Source organism: Rana temporaria, chromosome 3, assembly GCF_905171775.1.
Source record: "Rana temporaria chromosome 3, aRanTem1.1, whole genome shotgun sequence".
Taxonomy (NCBI): domain Eukaryota; kingdom Metazoa; phylum Chordata; class Amphibia; order Anura; family Ranidae; genus Rana; species Rana temporaria.
This window is the reverse complement of record NC_053491.1, coordinates 102,745,684-102,766,167: the sequence shown is the minus strand read 5'-3', so window position 1 is coordinate 102,766,167 and position 20,484 is coordinate 102,745,684. Positions and strand designations below refer to the sequence as shown.

The 20,484-nt window shown below is 43.0% G+C and overlaps 1 protein-coding gene across 1 annotated transcript in view; it reads right to left on the bottom strand.

The window, feature by feature from the left end:
• Window positions 1-17,134: 17,134 nt before the first annotated feature.
• The window catches only part of CHRNB4 (cholinergic receptor nicotinic beta 4 subunit), a 66,804-nt gene continuing 63,454 nt past the window's right edge, over window positions 17,135-20,484 (bottom strand). Inside the window, exon 6 of the mRNA XM_040343130.1 lies at window positions 17,135-17,602. Coding sequence (XP_040199064.1) covers window positions 17,462-17,602 — 141 coding nt within the window. The 3' untranslated portion in view covers window positions 17,135-17,461. The remainder of the gene's footprint in view (window positions 17,603-20,484) is intronic.

Sequence of the window (20,484 nt, the reverse complement as noted above, 5' to 3'; positions counted from 1 at the left end):
GGTTCTAGCCACACTTAAGCTATTTTGTTTTTATCACTGGTATATCACATATCATAAGAGGCACTATATTTATCACTTATTAGTTTGAGGTCCATATAGTCTGTTCTTACCCCATCTGGGTAACATCAGCCTCCACTTAGACAGCGCCACCACCCCCACACCATTGCCCAGTACGAAGCCGTACGCCTGTCGGATCTTACCCAAATGCCGTCGTATCTTGATTTGAGGATTCAAACTAAAGATACGACGCGGGAAATTTGAAAGTACGCCGGCGTATCAGTAGATACGCCGGCATACTTGCTCTGTGAATCTGCCCCTAAGAGTCCATAAAGAAAGAGGTACTGTATATCAATTTCAGTGAATGTGCAACCCCATACACCATAGGTGACTTCACTTAAAGCGGGGGTTTACCCCAAAAAAAAAAATTTCACCGCCGCTTCCAGGTATGTAATCTGCGGGACTGGGCGTTCCTAATTGATTGAAATCCTTCCGACCGGCGCATACAGCGCGTCACGAGTTGCCGAAAGAAGCCGAACGTCGGTGCGCAGATGCCGTGTAGAGCCGACTCGCAGTCCGGCTTCTTTCGGCAACTCGTGACGCGCTGTATGCGCCGGTCGGAGGCCTGGAGGACCCCTGTCCCCATGGTCAACCAAATCTTTCCACCGAGCACTAGACCCCCCCCCCCATTCAGAGAAGGAATGAACCTAATGGCTCCCCCTAAAATTCATACCCTCCATCCAATAAAAGATACAAAGACAAAAGTGCAAAGTGAGAAACTTGTGGATAATTAAATAGATAAGTGCAAGTACAGTGCATTGGCTATGCCTTGCGGCCTGGTAGCAAGAATTGCCCTGCACTTAGCCACAAGGCCTAGCCCAAAGAAGCGCAGAAAACACAAGTGTTGAAGTGACCATGTGCTCATTCACACTTGGGGCCGGATTCAGAAAGAGATACGGCGGCGTATCTCCTGATACGCCGTCGTATCTCCCAGTCCGGCCGGTCGTATCTATGCGACTGATTCAGAGAATCGCATCAGAATCAGTTACGCATAGATATCCCTAAGATCCGCCAGGTGTAAGTGTCTTACACCGTCGGATCTTAGACTGCAATTTCAGGCTGGCCGCTAGGTGGCGCTTCCGTATGTTTTACGCGAGGAATATGCAGTCCTGTTAGGGCTATGTTGTATACAGGAGCATGTGGTAATTTCATCGATTCAGGCCTTGTTTCTTCACAAAAAATTCCACACTTGAAGAAATCATCTCCCCTTTCTGTGAGTTTTATAGATGGAAAAACTTCTGCATCTGGACCTATTTTGTACCAAACTCAACCTTTTTTGACTATTTGTGGAGATAATCTTAAGGAATTTTTGACCTATGATGTTATTCAATCTCCACTATTGCCTGTTGTTCTGGGTTTACCTGCATATGCCTACTTTTCTCTGGGATCAAGCAACTCTTTCACCATATTGTAAAAAGACTTGTTATCAAGTTGCTCCACTCCTTCATCTTGCCCTCAAGAGATACCATTTCAGTACCTTGAAATTTCTGATGTATTCATTGAGAAGAATGCAGAGACATTGCCTCCTCATAGGATATATGACTGTCCCATTGAATTACTGCCAGGTACCCCTATACCTACAGGTAGGATCTATTCTCTTTCTCAACCTGAACTTCAACATTTAAAGAAATATTTACAGGATAATCTAAAAAAGGGTTACATTAAACCTTCTACTTCTCCTGCCAGTGCTGGTATGTTTTTTGTTACAAACAAAGATGGTAGCCTCAGACCTATCATAGACTATCGAGCCTTGAATAAAGTCTCAGTGAAAAATCGCTATCCTCTTCCACTTATTCCTCAATTGATCGAAAGACTACAGGCTTCTACCGTATTTACTAAACTCGATCTTAGAGGAGCTTATAATTTGATTCGTATTAAATCAGGTGATGAATGGAAGACCGCTTTCCGCACACGTTATGGACTCTTCGAATATACTGTCATGCCTTTTGGGTTGTGTAATGCTCCAGCAACTTTCCAAAGCGTTGTGAATGATATTTTCAGAGATCTTCTCAACATATGCGTAGTCGTATACTTGGATGACATACTCATTTACTCAGATGACTTGATGCATCATCGAAAACATGTCAGATGGGTACAGGCATACCCCACTTTTAAGTACACAATGGGGTTTATTTACTAAAGCTGGAAAGTGCAAAATCAGGCTCACTTCTGCTTAGAAACCAATGAGCCTCTATACCTAGCTTTTTCAATTAAGCGTTGGGTATAAAACCTGGAAGCTCATTGGTTTCTAAGCAGAAGTGAGCCTGATTTTGCACTTTCCAGCTTTAGTAAATAAACCCCATTGTGTACTTAAAAGTGGGGTATGCCTGTACTTGCAAGACTTAGAGCTCATGCCTTATACGCCAAACTTCAGAAATGTGTCTTTGAACATACTACTATCTCCTTCCTTGGCTTTGTAATTTCTCCAAAAGTAATACAGATGGATCAGTCCAAAGTGACTTGCATTTTGAATTGGCCTACACCTACCGTATTTACCGGCGTATAAGACGACTGGGTGTATAAGACTCCTAGTCTTTCTGGAAGCTGAGGGGTAGCCGGAACAACCACTGACAAAAACAACCGCTGACAGAAACAGGCTTTTTTCAAATCTCACTGTGCCATTACATGCCTCACTGTGCCATTACATTACATGCACTGTTCCATTACATTACATTACATGCCTCCACTGTGCCATCACTTGCCTCCACTGTGCCATCACTTGCCCCCACTGTGCCATCACTTGCCCTTACTGTGCCATCACTTGCCCCCACTGTGCCGGCCAAGATGATCTCCCTACCTTATTTTTTTCCAGATTCTGTCTTCCAGGCTGCGGGCATCCATGATTCAAAAGCCGCGCCTTCTCCTCAGACTGTTCCGTGATAGGCGGAACACACATTTTCCCAGCAGGGCCTCTGTTCAGTGTTCCTCCTATCATGGATGTCCTTTTGTCTGAGGATGAGAAGGCATCCGTGATAGGCGGAACACTAAACAGAGGCCCCGCTGGGAAAATTTGTGTTCCGCCTATCATGGAACAGTCTGAGGAGGAGGCGTGGCTTTTAAATCATGGATGCCCGCGGCCTGTCACGGAGACTGTCCTCGGCATATAAGACGACCCCCGACTTTGGATGCATTTTTTTTCATCCAAAAAGTCGTCTTATACGCCGGAAAATACGGTACCTGTAGAAAGGCTGTACAGAGTTTTTTGGGCTTCGCTAACTTCTACAGGAAGTTCATAAAAAAAATCTTCTTATTGGTGAAACCACTTACTCAACTTACCAGCTCATTGTGATATAAGATTGGCCTCTACAGGATACATATGGTGTAAAATTAGTTAAAAGTACCATCATCCAGGATTCTAAGTAAAATAAAGATTGGAATTTGGGTCCCAAACCAAAAACCAGGAAGATTGAGGGCGATTGGACTATTGCGGTACGGTAAACAAATATAAAGAATGCATATGTAAAGAAAAATACAATTTTTATTAGTATTGATGTAAAACAATAAAATACAAACAAACATGCAATTTAAAAAAGTGACACTCCATATGTATCACCACAGTAATCGACCCCTAGGAGGGGGAAGGTCATAGTGGGAGTAGAGGTCACTAGGGGTTTCTCTACTAGTTTCGCAGACAATGCCGCTTCTTCAGGAGAACAGTCTACGACCCCCACCATCCGCGGGGGCAGGAGTGACCAGGTGAGGTCTCCTGCAGTGACCAGCGGGGGACATGAGTGTGGATGGACTTGAAATCTGTACTGGTAAGTAACAGGAATAGGGGCTCCCCTAGAAAGGGGGCCCAGCTGGAACTGGAGCTGGGATAACATGGTGGTTGAAGGCAGCAAGGGCACTGCTTAGTGCATAGATGAAGAGCACAAAACAATTGCACCTGGGACTGGAGATAATAGCCAGGGTAACTTGGCACTCGATAAAGTGGCAGCAATCCGGGACCCGGCGTCCGTCACCCTTTCTGGGGAGCCCCTATTCCTGTTACTTACCAGTACAGATTTCAAGTCCATCCACACTCATGTCCCCCGCTGGTCGCCGCAGGAGACCTCACCTGGTCACTCCTGCCCCCGCGGATGGTGGGGGTCGTAGACTGTTCTCCTGAAGAAGCGGCATTGTCCGCAAAACTAGTAGAGAAACCCCTAGTGACCTCTACTCCCACTATGACCTTCCCCCTCCTAGGGGTCGATTACTGTGGTGATACATATGGAGTGTCACTTTTTTAAATTGCATGTTTGTTTGTATTTTATTGTTTTACATCAATACTAATAAAAATTGTATTTTTCTTTACATATGCATTCTTTATATTTGTTTACCGTACCGCAATAGTCCAATCGCCCACAATCTCCCTGGTTTTTGGTTTGGGACCCAAATTCCAATCTTTATTTTACCAGCTCATTGGTAAAATTCACCCGGTCAAAAGCTGCCCAAAATGCCTTTCAACAATTAAAACATCGCTTTACCACAGCCCCAATCCTGCAACTTCCCAATCATAATTATCATTTTGTATTGGAAGTGTATTGTGTCACAATGCGCTTTAAGCGCAATCCTTTCTCAGCGTTCTTCTCCCGATTTAGCACTTCATCCTGTTGCATTTCTCTCAAAAACCTTGAATACAGCTGAATGTAACTATCCTATTGGTGAAAAAGAATTGCTCGCAATTAAATGCGCCTTGGAGAACTGGCGACACTTACTAGAAGGATCATTACATCCCATAATGATTTATACTGATCATCGTAATCTACAATACCTCAAATCTATAGATAATTAGCGCAGCGCTAAGATGTGTCAAAACACAATATTTATAGTGACATAAAATTTATAACATAAAATATAATAAATATGACTCAATGATAATTAAGTCCATGTGCAAGGACCAGATATCACAAGCAATGTGATACTGGAAAAACACTGTATGTGAAATAGTCCGTGTACAAAAAAAATATGTGACTTTCCAATCGCTGACATGAACTGATGAATATCTAGTTGTCTGCAGGGATCACCAAGGCATCAAGTATAGATAATAAGGTACTCTTACCATGTGTTGTGGACTAGTCTAATACGCTAAATGGCCTCTAAGGACCTGGATCACTGCAACAAGGACTCCACGGATGGTGGTGCGTTTCTCGATCAGGTGGAATGAATACCAGGAACGACAGGAACCAAACCGATGGACCTTCAGATGCAGGATGAATGGGAACAAACAATTCCAGCAAACTCGGAAAAGCAAAAAGAAAGGAGAGTACTCCAGATGGTGCAGGTCAAAAATAAACCATGACAGGTTTTATTAAAAAAAGGTCATACAAAATGAAATATATGAATAAAAAGGTGATCACATAAATAAAAGCAGTATGGGGTGCTGTAAAGTGGAACCCGGGACGCCTTATGCCCCTGTCGACAGCTCTCTAAACCGAAACGCATTAGATTCCGCTTTACAGCACCCCATACTGCTTTTATTTATGGTCGTTACCCTCTGACCGAGAGAGATGTGGATCACATAAACACGCGACAAGACTTACAACATAAATAGACCTGAGGTGTGCCTTGGTGGTCTGGTCAGTATGCCAAGAAAAGGGGGCATACCCAAGGTAAGTAATGGGTAGTTAATTGAAGAAGGACATGCTGAGAAGTGCCCTGAAAAAGGGAAGGGCGGGAGGGTGTCGAATGCGATTGAATGTGCAGACTCACGGACATGAGGTGAGCTGGGAAGAGTCGGCCCAGTGACGTGTAGTACTGCACACTGAACCGACAAAGAGCATGTGTGAGTGGGCTGCTTAAATACCCTCCGGGCTCCTCCCATAAACTCAGGCCACCATACTGGCCTTCTTATTTATGGTCGTTACCCTCTGACCGAGAGAGATGTGGATCACATAAACACGCGACAAGACTTACAACATAAATAGACCTGAAGTGTGCCTTGGTGGTCTGGTCAGTATGCCAAGAAAAGGGGGCAAAAGACTCAGATAGGGAAATAGTTTATATTGATTTCTTGTATTTATTGAGCCAGCTTGGTAAAGGCTTGTGCCATTCCTTCATGAGGATTTGGGATGTATGTGGCAAAACAAGGAGACTTCCATCAGCCTGGTATTTTGATTACGTAGTCTGGTACTCCCTGTTGGGAGGCAACTGAGGCTGCTCCAATTCGGAAAGAATGTCCAGAGAACTGACTGGGGTTTGAAGCCCAAGTTACTTAGGAGGATTCTGACATGCTTGACACACTGGCTGACACTCAGGGAGCTGGTTTAGAAAGGGTAGCAACGAGCTACCATCAGATTGGCTGGGTAGATGGAGCAGTAGTGGGTCGAGCACCGTCACTGGGCGTCAGGCGTTGTCAGTCTGAAACAGGTTGATGTCAACCCCAGGGGCCTGTTTGTTGCGTTTGCAGACTGTGAGAGTGTAGTGGTTCGAAAGCGAGTCAGGTGGCGTCGGAGCAGTGTGTGACTGCCGGAGCCGCTGACTAAATTCACTAGGTTGTAGGGAACCGTAGAAGGCCTGGTAGATGGCTGTTGGGTGACTAGACTGGGCAAAGCCCTAAACAGGGAACGAGTAAGGATTTTAGACATGTCCCTAAAGAGGGGACTCTTGAAAGGTAGGCGCTTGCCACTGACTACAGGTTGGTGCTTCTGTATGCCCTGTAGGAGGAACTTGACTGCATGGGCTCGAGAATACTGACGGTTTACTGGGGTCCTGCAGGGACAGGAAATGCTGGATGCCATCTAGATATGGCGTGATAGTATTGAGAAATGGTCAGCTGCATGTGGCAATACGATATGAAGGCTAGGATGTGTTCAACGTTGCCTATTGCTGCTCCGGGGCAAGGGGCCAAAAATTTGCGATTAGTGTTCCAAGCAGTGCGATAGGCCTTCAGTGTGTTGCATGCCAAGGAGTGGTTAATAAGTTGGATTGCGTTGGCGAGATGCGACTTCAGTCCGTCGTCAGCAATGTCCATGGTGGGACAGGGATAGTTGTTGGGTCGGCTCCAGGCTCTTGCTGGAAAAAACATCCATTCCAAGGTTGGAATAGGATAGCGCATCAGCTGCTTTTTGCATTTGCCTGGAAAACGTCTACATAAGATATTAACTGGTGACGGAGTGACAGCTGCGCGAGCCTGCGCAGGAAGTGATGGGGAGTGACTTAGATCTATCTTAATTGATGATGTCGGCTGTGGCCTGATTGTCTGTGGTGAAGAACAGTGTCTGTCCTGTTCAAGTGTGGTCCCAGACCTGGGCAGCTGCCACGATGGGGTGCAGCACGAGGCGTGATGAAGACTGGGTGAAGCAAAAATGTAAGAGAATTTCTGGGGGCCAAGTTTTGGAGAACCAGTGGCGGCCTAAAAATGGCTGCAAAAGCCTTTGGTGGCTCGGCTGACACTGTCGGGATGAAGATTGAAATGATGTTCTATCAGGTGGGGAAGTTGTCCCACATAGCTAAGTCTGCTACTGATGCTTGGTCTAGTTTGAGAACTTGGACTGGATCTTGCATTGGTGTGAGAAAATCAAGACAATACACAGGTGCTCAACAAGACGATATACATGCACTCGCAGGCCAACGTGCACTCGCAGGCCAACGTGCACTCGCTGGTGCTGGATGAAAACCTGAACTAACCGCAGGGAAAAAACTGAGAAAAGATGAGTGGCCCGCGTGCCACTGAAGATGAATGGCCAACTGGGTGCCACTGTGTGTTTGTGTGGCTGATTGTTTGTCACTGAGGTGTGTTTGCAAGTTTAGTTTGTATTCGGGTTTGCACGTAGGTGCGTGCTGCTAAGTGTTTTATACTACTGCAGACAATATTGTGCGGTTGCAAGGGTGTCAGTGAGTGTCAGGTTGCTGGGACGATATTGTGTGGTGGCAGGGGCCTTGAGTATGAAGGTTTGATGGTATTGGTGGTTGCAAGGGTCTGTCTGGTTTGCTGAGACGATATTGCGTGGTTGCAAAGGTCTTGATGATTATGAGGTTTGTTTTGAGATGGCATGGTGTGGCTGCACAGGTCTCAACAAGTGAGGGGTTGCTGAGACGATGTTGCGTTTTGCAATGGTCTCAAATGAGTGTCGGCCGCTGAGACAACTTTGTATGGCTGCAAGGGTCTAAATGGGTGTCAGGTTGCTGAGACGATATTGCAGTTACAATGGTCTCAAATGAGTGTCAGGTTGCTAAGATGACTTTGTATGGCTGCAAAGGTCTGAACGGCTGTCAGGTTGCTGAGATGAGATTGTGTGGTTGCAAAGGTCTAGAAGGGTGTGAGGTAGCTGAGATGATATTACATTTAGCAAGGGTCTCAAATGAGTGTCAAGTTGCTGAGACAATATTCCCCTTTATTTTAATTTTTTTATGAAAACGACTGTGAATGAAATGCTGGTAAACATGAGTTACCGCATCTGGCAGTGTTTACAAGCTGTTACAGGCATTGGCGTTTAGAATGCGTTTCGAATGCCTCTGAACATCCGTCTGAACCCATTTTTTTTTTTTTTTTTTTACCAACAGCAGTGTACATGAGGCCAAAGATGATTTGTCTGGCTGCAAGGGTCTCAATGAATGCCAGGTTGCTGGGGCGAGACTGTATGGTCACAAAGGTCTTTGACGAGTGGGAGGTTGCTCAAGACAGTATTGCGTGGTTGCAAGAGTCTTGATGAGTGTGGGGCTGCTGAGACGGTATTGTGTTTGCAAGGGTCTGAACTATGGTGTGAGGCTGCTGAGACGGTATTCCGTGGTTGCAAGGGCCTTGATGAGTGTGGGGCTGCTGAGACGGTATTGCGTTTGCAAGGGTCTGAACTATGGTGTAAGGCTGCTGAGATGGTATTGCGTGGTTGCAAGGGACTTGATGAGTGTAGGGCTGCTGAGATGGTATTGCGTTTGCATGGGTCTCAACAATGGTGTGAGGCTACTGAGATGGTATTGTGTGGTTGCAAGAGTCTTGATGAGTGTAGGGCTGCTGAGACGGTATTGCGTTTGCAAGGATCTCAACAATGGTGTGAGGCTGCTGAGACGATTTTGCATGGTTGCAATGGTCTCAACAGGTGTCAGGTTGCTGGGCCGAGATTGTGTGGTGACAATTTATTTTTTTCTGCTTTTATTTTTTTTTTTTTTTATTATTATTTTTTGTTTTGCGTTTTGTAAGGGTCATGTGTTGCAAGGGTCTTAACAAGGTATTGCGTTTGCAAGGGTGTCAGGCTGCTGAGACAATTTTCTGTGCTTGCAAGTGTCTCCATGAGTGTGGGGCTGCTGAGACGGTATTGCGTTTGCAAGGGTCTCAACAAGGGTGTCAGGCTGCGAAGACGAATTTTGCGTCGTTGCAACGGTCTGAACAGGTGTCAGGTTGCGGGGGCTGAGATTGTGTGGTGGCATTTTTTTTTTTTTTGCACTTTTATATTTCTTTTTGCGTTTTTTTCTCTTTTTTATTGCATTTTTTTTTTTTTTTCGTTTTGTAAGGGTTATGTGTGTTGCAAGGGTCTTAACAAGGGTGTCAGGCTGCTGAGACGATTTTGTGTGGTTGCAAGAGTCTCGATGAGTGTGGAGCTGCTAAGACGGTATTGCGTTTGCAAGGGTCTTAACAAGGGTGTCAGGCTGTGGAGACGAATTTTGCATCGTTGCAACGGTCTCAACAGGTGTCAGGTTGCTGGGCTGAGATTACGTGGTGGCAATATTTTTTTTTGCGTTTTATATATTTTTTTCCTTTTTGCGTTTTTTTTTTTTTTTTTTGCATTTTGTAAGGGTCATGTGTTGCCAGGGTCTCAGCAAGGGTATCAGACTGCTGAGATGATTTGCATGGTTGCAAGGTCTCAATCAATAAGAATTGGGTTACTGAGAAAGGATAGAAACACCTGGTTTGTTTGTACCTTAAGCAAGCAGTATAAGGTAGAAGGACAACGCCTGTTTGAATCGTAGGTTCCATAGGGGCCACTAATGAACGATATGGGAGACAACGAATGGTAGCAAATTGATAGAACATAAAGAATGTAATAACAAATCTTACTTGCGACAGTGGGCCATGCGAGTGAGTTCGCGGCGGACTGTGGCTGGAGTGAAACATGTCGGGAAGTTGTAGCGTGCTGCCGTGCATGGGGCAAAACAACGAGGTTTGGTGTAGAAAATAGAACACGAGAAGTGCGTATCAATGCTTTGTAAGCTCCACTGCGGGAACCAAACATATGGTACAGGTGACACCATGAGTGGCCACGAATTTGACATGACAAACAAGGTAACGAATCCTACCTGGGACAGTGAACGTGCGACTGGGTTTGCTTTGGACTGGAGTGGATGTGCAACACATCCCAAGAGTGTGGTGTGCTGCCATGCATGACACACAGGCAATAACTTTGGAAAATAAATGAGAGAGAAGAGCCGTGTACAAGCAATTCGTAAGTTCCGCAGCGGGAACTAAAACACACGACATGGGGGAAACAATGAATGACAACGGTAGAAAGTATGCAATGTATCTGATACAAAATGGTTGTAAAATGCATGAAATGAATCCGATACGAATTGATAGTAAGGAGTATTGAACGAATCTGATACGAATTGGTTGTAGAGTGTATGCTACCCCTTGCTTTGAAACCGAACACCTACCAACCACCCATCCCCCCAGGCTAATCAAGTGCAGAGAAGGCACCATGTGAGTCCAATTACCACCTCAATCTGCCAAAGAACCCATACAAACACATGTCAATCTCCAAATGGATTTACAAATGAATCGTATGTTTGGCAGAAGGAAGTTGCAAATGTATTATGCCTGAGCCGAATGATGTTGGAACATAAGCAAAAGTAACTCAGGCAGATTTTTTCCCAAAAGGGATGCAGGATAGGAAGCATAACGAATTGCAAGATTGCACAAGATACGAAAAGGTTTGAATCCTACCTGCGACAGTAAGCGGGAACCGCCGGCGAAGACCATGAAGGGAAAAGCCGCAAAGCGCTTGCGATGTCGAATGCGATTGAATGCGCAGACTCACGGACATGAGGTGAGCTGGGAAGAGTCGGCCCAGTGACGTGTAGTACTGCACACTGAACCGACAAAGAGCATGTGTGAGTGGGCTGCTTAAATACCCTCCGGGGTCCTCCCATAAACTCAGGCCACCATACTGGCCTTCTTATTTATGTGATCACCTTTTTATTCATATATTTCTTTCATTTTGTATGACCTTTTTTTAATAAAACCTGTCATGGTTTATTTTTGACCTGCACCATCTGGAGCACTCTCCTTTCTATATGTTTAAGTGATATGATGTAGAGAACCCCCAAACTCCTGTTTGCATGGAGTGACGCCTGGGGTCCCGTACTGATAATCACTTGCATATAGAGGTGCATTGGAATCTTTAAAGTGTATATTATAATTTTGAACGCTAAGTTCTGGTCGCATGTTGTAATGCGTCCATCCTTAGTAGCTCAACGCCTTTCTTTATGTGAGAGAGAGATGATGTAGAGAACCCACAAACTCCTGTTTGTGTGGAGTGACGCCTGGGGTCCAATACTGAATTCTCACATAAAAAAGTGCATTGAAATCCTTGCTAACCGCAGTTGTGGTTCACTCGGTTTCACCAGAGCTGTTAAACCCTGCTGCACAGCCATTCACTAGGAAGCTCCTTGTGCTGCTGCTCCTGCTTCTCCTCCCCCCAGCTCTTATGTAGCTGAGAACAGAGGGGATGTAATCACTTATAAAAAAAGGTATCTATAATGTTTTTTTATATATATCTATACAAAAATGTTTTGCCTTGCATTTCTATTTCAAACTGAATGTGTTGTTTTACCAGGTGATCGTTTACAATCACTTTAATCTAGTCTGGTATGTTAATTTGCACATTGATAGAATTACATTTACTAGGTTGAAACAAGTGGCTCTAGAGGGGCGATCGGGGTCTCTCCACTGGAGTAAAATTGCTTTACTAGCATAAAAGTATACAGTGAAAAGCATGTTCTAGCAGCAGAGGTGATGATAAATTTAGCAATATATCCCAAGAGAAATATCTCCAGGTAGTAGCATTCCTAGGCAAGCCAACAATTTTGTGAGTGTCAGCCCAGTAATGTGCCAACATGGGGCATGACCAGAGGAAATGCAACATATTATCTAAGATGATAGAGATGAGATCTTGGGCATTCTGAGTGAGACAATAAGCCTTTTTTATGGATGTGATGGAAAGTATAATATAAGCAGTGGATAAATCTAAATTGAATCAATTTGTGGGTTGTATTGATGATATCACTTAGCCAACAGCTGGTGATTTCATCCAGCATGTCTGAGGATAGCGTAGGAATATAGCAAATCTACTTCTTGAAGGAGTTGTCAGATAGTTGAGAGATAGCTGTTTGCAGGATACTGTAGATATTGATTAAAATTTTCAGTAGAGTCATGGAGAAAAGCATTCAATGGATATTTAGAAACAATACTTTGAGAGAGAGAACTAAATCGCATCTTTACCACATGTCTAAGCAAAAAATATTTTAAAAAAAATTCTTCAATGTATGTTTCTCAGTTTTAAGCATCTGGAAATCCATAAGCATACCATTGTAAAAACAATTGTGTCAAGCACTTTATCTCAATGACAGTCCACCAGCTGGTATTAGGGTAATTATGTAATGCACGTAAAATTAGGATTGAATCCCATAAGGCACAGGTGTCAAACACAAGGCCCGCAGGCCGATTCCGGCCCTCAAGGCCGTTTCATGGGGCCCTTGCACCTCTCCTGCAGCTGCATTAGAGCTCCAGCTCTCCTCTGGTCGTACTCCAGACCCCAACTTACTGCTTTCAAGCAATGCATCCAGCTTCTTCCCAGCAGCATAAGGTAAGGGGGATGCACTGTGATGTAAGGGAGAGTGGGGGACTCAACTTCTGATGGTGGGGTGGCTCTTGACATCTAATGTAAAGGGCAGGGGATGCACTGGACATCTAATCTTACAGATACAACCGGCCTTTTTGAGGGCAAACATAATACTGATGCGGCCCACAATGAAATTGAGTTTGACACCCCTGCCATAAGGTATCTGAATGAGACATGGTCTAAATTACCAACCAGTAGTAAGATAAGACTGCAAAGGTTTGTTTACGTATGAAGGGAAGTACAATAGATAGTTACATTGTTAGTCAGGTTGAAAAAAGACACAAGTCCATCCAGTTCAACCACAAAAAACAAAATAAAAAAACACAGTAAAATCCTATACACCCAACTCCATACCCACAGTTGATCCAGAGGAAGGCAAAAAAAACCAGCGGAGCATGATCCAATTTGCTACAGCAGGGGAAAAAATTCCTTCCTGATCCCCCGAGAGGCAATCGGATTTACCCTGGATCAACTATACCTACAAATCTTAGTACTCAGTTATATTCTGTACATTTAGGAAAGAATCCAGACCTTTCTTAAGGCAATCTACTGAGCTGGCCAGAACCACCTCTGGAGGGAGTCTGTTCCACATTTTCACAGCTCTTACTGTGAAAAAACCTTTCCGTATTTGGAGGTGAAATCTCTTTTCCTCTAGACGTAAAGATGAGGTTGTGCATCAGCTCAAGGGAACCCGCTACTGTGGCTGCAGCCTGAGTAGCAGCATTATCTGAATAAAATATGTAGTTGTGCATTAAAGTGAACTGAGAAGAAAGTAGTTTAATTCATTGGGAAAAGCTAGGCCGCCCATATCAATTGCATGTTTGCAGAGCAGATTTAGAAAGTGTGGGTGGGTGCCTTGCCAGATAAAAGAAAATACATTGGTTTATATTCTATCCAAATGCTTCTTAACGAGGAATAAAGGGAATGCCTTAAATAAGTAAATATATTTGGGCAGGAAAATCATTCTGTAGAGGTAATTCTACTAGCTAAATTAAAAGGAATAGTGTGCCATAATTGTCATTTTATTTCCCTGGTGACAGTGGTTAACAAGACAAATGGAAAAAGTAAATTTTCTCTAATGGGGTCACAGACAAAAAAAAATCTGGCAGGCATTTGAATCCCTCATCCAAAGGAGCCAACTTATCTGTTTGCTCCAGCATTGCTATGGTGCACCCATACAGCTTAATCCCTTTTAATGGAAATCTGGTGATCTTTGAACATGTCTTTTTTCTATTTCTCCCAGAAGAATTAATGTAAAAAAATAAAATAATACAAAAATATTTCTCATGTGAATAGTTATGCCCCATACACACGATCGAAAATTCCGACAGCAAAAGTCCGATGTGAGCTTTTGAACGGACATTCCGACTTATTTAAACCATTCAAGGTTTTTCCGATGGAAAATCCGATCGTGTGTATGGGGCATAAGCCTTAAACCTCGCCTGCAGGTGGCGATGAAGCAAAGAGAGAGATAGTTACACAGCACAGGATTCGGGAAGTACATTTCTATTGTCCCCCTACTGACCCTGAGAAGTGGTATATGTGTGTTGTGGATACCAAGAATTACAGAGTAGTCCGATTATGCTGATTGTGAGTAATATCGCATTTTTAGTTAGTATGGTTTTAACTTTCCTATAAACCCTCAATGCTAAGTCACATCCACTAACCTAGTGATAATAATTCCTATTGGAAAATCCGATCGTCTGTAGCAATTCCAACGCACAAAATTCCGAAGCATTCTCAGAAACAATTTGAAGCATGCTTGGAAGCTTTGAACTTAATTTTCTCGGCTTATCATAGTGTTGTACGTCACCTTATTCTTGACGTAGAACAAAGCAAATATTATGGTGATTAAGGCTATTATCTAATTTTATATCTAGACATTTTCCGGTAGTTCACTGGTTGGTTTTGCATACTTTAAGCCCACCAATCATTGTTGCACCATGCTACATTTTGTGGGGTACACTTTATTTAGCCTATAGATATCGGGCCATATTCTCATAGAAGTTACGACGCACACGTCGGCGTCATTGACGTTTTCCGCCGAGAACTGGAGCATGCGCACTGGGCTTTTTGAAGCCCGGCGCATGCGCAGTTCATTAGAATCGGGGGCGCGCTTAATTTGAATACAAGCCGCCCCCTTGGAGATCCGCCAGGCTACGCCGGGGCATTTACACTCCGCCGTCCCAACTTATGGAGCAAGTGTTTGGGGAATACAACACTTGCTCCTGTAAGTTGGGACAGCGGAGTGTAAGTGCCTTAAGCGCAGCCCGCGGATTTTTAGAGAGAATATGGGCCATCATTTCCAGGTTCTAAATCAGTTGATATTAAGGGATTTGTATTGGGTAGGTGACCTAAGTCAGGAAGGTTTAGTTCTTTCTAGCAGAGAGAATCATGCTTGTTACAAGAGGACAGCAAAATGTTTTATTGAAGATAATAGCAGACACTTTTGTGATACCCATTCTTTAGCAAAACCTGCTATGAGAGACCTACTAGCTACCTGTCATGATCAACTAATGGCTAAAACACTTTCTGGGTCACTATTTAATACAACTACACATATCAGGAGTTCTTCTGACTTAAATCTGATTTTACTTGAGCTACAGTCCCCTCATAGCCTCTTTGGGTCAACCTTATGCTTCCTTATCTTAATAGTGTTCCTGATCCTGTTGCCTTGAGTAGAGTGGGCATTCAGATGCTAAAATACCTTTTTCCTGCAGGCGAGTTCTGCACCTTTGGTTTATTGAAGGAGGAATATGACCTCCCCTATTGGTATTTCCTCAGATATCTCAAACTAAGGCTGGGTTCACATATATGCAAATTGTATGCATTTTAAACCGCATTCAATTTGCATGACATGGGAATATGACCGGATCTCAATGGAGCTGATTCACACATGTCTGGGGCGGCCACGTTCAGTTTCAAAATGGGCCTTGTGCATTTTTGGGTCTGGTTCAGGTGCGAATTCAGGCAAAAATTTGCACCTGAACTGGTGAACAGAAATGCACCGGACACCGGACTGCTAAACGCAGCCACACACATGTGAACCCGGCTTTAGGCATGGTATTAGGGCCCAGTCTCCCCAGAAACCCACCCTTCAGCAAGATTAGATTCTCTATTGAGAGCTTCTGACCTAAACCCCTCTGTTCGGTTTACACCTTCTTATAACTTATCACGAATCTAAGACCTCCTTTTTGTTGCAGAAGTTAAAGAACAATATCCCTAATCTTTCACAAGACAACTAGGAAGATGTAGTGGCCCAGTATGCCAAACTCATGGTTTTCGCAAAGGACAAACTTACCCAACTGAAATTTTTACATAGAATCTATTATACACTTCAACAGTTGCCAACACTCTCCCCGCTTTGCCACAAATGCTAGAGCGCCACTGGCTTCTTTAATCATTTGGTATGGAGTTGTCCCGCCGTTCTTGCTTATTGGGTTTAAATCATGAATAGAATGCAAAAATAACTTAATCTACTGTACCTTTATTACATGATCCCATTGTTCTATTGCTGGGCCTTTATGATGCTCTTCCTATTCAAAAACATTCAAAATTACTACTCTCTTATGCATCTTACTATGCTACCGGTAGAAGTTCTCCTTAGGTAGAAACTCTCCTCCCCGCCATCCTACAATGTTTGGTGTTTGGTGATTAACTCCCCGCTTTTTATGTACCAGTTAAATAGTAGAGTAGAGACTGCCCTGCCAAATATGACAAGATTCCCACTTGACCACCTCCCTTTCCTCTCTCCCCTCCCTTCTCCTTTCTCCCTTCTCTTTTCTTTCTCAAAGGTTTGATACGTTAAGACTGCTGATGTTGTAAACTAAATTAAAATTCAACCTGTCTGATTTTTATAACAGTCTGTGAGGCTTGTACAGGTAATATATATCTTTGTATGACATTCTTTGTACACTGTGTATGATTTGTGATACGACCTTTTGACAATTTGTCTTTTTGTTTCACTGTAACTCTCCATAGGACTTTTCTACCGTAAAAATAAAACAAAAAAACTGATTCTACTAGCCACATGTTTGCTCTGTGTCAGTGACTTAGAAGCCACTGATGCAAGCAATAGCAATTATCAGGGATGGCAACCTACAGGTATGTACTGATACGTATGGATGTATGTAATAGTAGTGTACTGTACACAAGACATTTAGATACCTAATGTAAAATAAATGTGTGCAAGATTGACTTTAATTTTATAATAACCACACTTCCATGACATGGCTCTTCAGAATGTGCAGGTTCCAAACAATGTGTACAGTAGGCATAAAGCTTCTTTATTTTGTTATAGTTCATCTTCAACTCATAAAATGTACATTTTACTAAAAAAATGTTTTTTTTTATTTAGTTTACTGAGCTAGTCATTATACTTTACCATAAAAAGTTGGATATTGGCTAAAAATGCAAAGTAAGTCCAAGCATTCCAGAATAAGCTGTGCGGAAAAGCAGTTCCCTGACCTTTCCATAAATGCACTTATAAAACAAAATATATAAAAAAAATCTGTTATCCTTTGGACTTCAGTAAAGATACAAATTAGGAAGCATTGTCAATATTACAGTAATGTTCTGCAGCTTTCTTTTCACTAATGACTTCCAGATGGAATATGGTTTTGTAGTAGTGGCTGCATGAAGAGTCCAACTGTTCCCACAACGCAAACAATGATAAATATCCATAGAAAGAGTCTGTCTACAACCATGGCAACGTACTTCCAATCTTCAATTATCTGGAAAAAAATAATATGATACAAGTTATATTCACCAAAGTGGTCTGAATAATAATACATAATTGTACAATATTAGTTTTAGTTACAGTTTTTGTCTTTCCGGGTACTATAGAGTTGTTTTTATTTAATATTATCAGAACTAACAGTTACAATTTCTTGTAGACAGGCAAAAATTAACCATTGCATATTTTGTATTTTCATTTCTAGCCAGCCAAACTCTAGGTCCCTTTTTACAAATGTGCCTGTCTGTTCTAAGCTGCATCTTTTGAAAAAAATCCTACTGTTACTGAGCTCAGTAGCTCAAGCTTTACTTCTCTTTAATAATTGGAACTGTGTAGTTGTTAGGGACCTGTTGTTCGCCCACGGCGTGTGCGCATGCGCACGCATACTACTTCTCAAGTTAGTCAATTGCGCGCATGCGCCAGCGACACACGCGCGTGCACGGCGGGTGCTCGCGCACCCGGAACGCGCGCGTGCACGTTAATGCACTTTGGCGACATTGTGCCTTTAAAAAGCCATTAGCTGCAACAGTGCAGTGCTGTCTGATCTGCAGCTCTGTATTAGTATCGTGCGTTCCTGTCTACCTGTTACCAGCACTGACCCGTCTCTACCTGACTATCCGAACCTCTTCATCCCTGACCTTTGGCTTGTTCACCTGATTTGCCTGTGACCACGATATAGCCTTCTGCATCAGTTACCTGACAACCTGTTCTGACCCGGCCTGTCTGACTCCGCTATTGCCTGCTGATTGTGTTTAACCCAGCTTACCTCACCAGCTGCCGCTGTATCAGTATCACCAGCTCCTGGATCGCTGATCTACTACTGCTTTAACTGCCTTCGGTTCCAGCCTCTCCTGAGGGATCATCATCCGTTACCTGACTACTGCTTCCAGTCCGGCACTCCTACCTCACTGCGGTCCTGAGCTTGCTGTCCCCAATCCAGTGACTCACGAGCCAGGACTGTAAGAGAGGCCTTCCCCTGCAAACTAGGCTCTGACGACCAGGTATGTGCGTATATAACAGTAGTAGTCCAACCAATAAGCATTAACTTTCAAGGTTGTCATTTAAACTTGAATCACATAGTATTCTTATTGGAATAAACTGAATCAGCCCTGCAAAGAATTGAACTGAGCTCATGCTACCCTGTCATGAGTGTAGGAATGGAAATTACAGAAGAGGACTGGGCTTTGAGGACATTTTCTACCCAGGCCAGTACAAATACTGTGGTAGATATTGGGCTGGTGATCCTGAGTGGACATACTACCACATTCAGAACAGGACCTGCAGTTAGTTACAGTTGCCAGACATTATATAGCTACATCATGGGTCATATTCAGACTTGTGATCACAAAGGTAAATTTACCGTTATCAAAGTCTTTCTACTTTGTGGCTCTGAGATGATATGCAACCAAATGCAGTGCTACAAGGAAGTCAATGTTGGAAGAATGCATAACTGTGAAATGTGTCCTGTTTATGTTTTTATGGAAGTTGAAGTATATGGATTGTTTGCAATCATAGTATAGTATTTTATCTGGTATTTACAGTGAGACCATATTTTTTTTTTACAGAACAGTCATCTTGGTCAGTACTTCCTTGTTTACAGTTAATCGCATACAATCCCGTTTTTAGCATATACAATAAATGTGCTTTTAAGACAACAACCACCTTTTACCATGTCTACCAATCACAGTGGTACCATGGTTTACTTTGTGTGCACTCTCTTTAGTTCCTAGGAAACTGTACCTACCATTAGAGGGCTGCAGTTTTGTGTATTTTTAAAGTTAATTGTAAAGTTATAATTTTTTTAGATAACAAACATGTTATACTTACCTGCTCTGTGCATTGGCTCTGGAAATATACACATTATAGAGGAGAATGATTCAGGAGAGGGGGTGCCGCACTCTGTCCCCCCTCTTTTCTGCGGCCGGCTAGGTTAACGTGCTCGGATAAGGGGTCTGGTGTGAATTTTTGGGGGAACTCCATGCCATTTTTTTTTTATTTGGGGTGGAGTTCCCCTTAAAATCCACACCAGACCTGAAGGGTCTGGAATGAATATTTGGGGGGAACCCCACGTAATTTTTTTTTTAAATTGACGGCGGGGTTTCCCTTAATATCCATTCCAGACCTGAAGGGCCTGATAATGAAATTTGAGGGGACCCCCACGCTTTTTTTTTTTTTTTATGAATGAATTCTCTCTGAATTGCCAGAGCCGACAATTCATTATAGCCGCAAGTCAGTTTTAAATGTCTTTTTCTTTCAGAAATTACACTTTGTGCAGGGACAGTTCTATGTACGGGAAACATGCGCTATTTCACATGCTAACTTTACACCCCCCCCCAGGTACGAAATTTAAAGTAATATTTCACTTTTATTGTTTCACTTTTAGCATTATTAAAATCACTGCTCTCGAAAAAACATTTTTGCATTGATACATGTCCCCTGGGGCAGGACCCAGGTCCTCAAACACTTTTTAGGACAATAAATTGCATATTAGCCTTTAAAATTAGCACTTTAGATTTCTCCCATAGACTTTAACAGGGTGTTCCTCGGCTTTTCGAAATTTGCCGCGAACACCCCTAATTATTCGTTGTTCGCCGAACAGGGAAACAGGCAATGTTCGAGTCGAACATGAGTTCGACTCGAACTCGAAGCTCATCCCTACATTCTAGTGAGTATTTTAGCCCTTCTATCTCTCTCTGTTTATCGAGTCCAAAAAGTGTGTTAAGATTTCTGTAAATAAATATTTTAAGCATAGATTTGTTTTAATAAAAAATATTGCTAAACAGTGGGTGGCAGAACTTAAAGTGGTAGATAACTCACTTTTTTTATCTTTTACCTACAGGTAAGCCTGTAATAAGACTTACCTGTAGGTACTGTGGATGT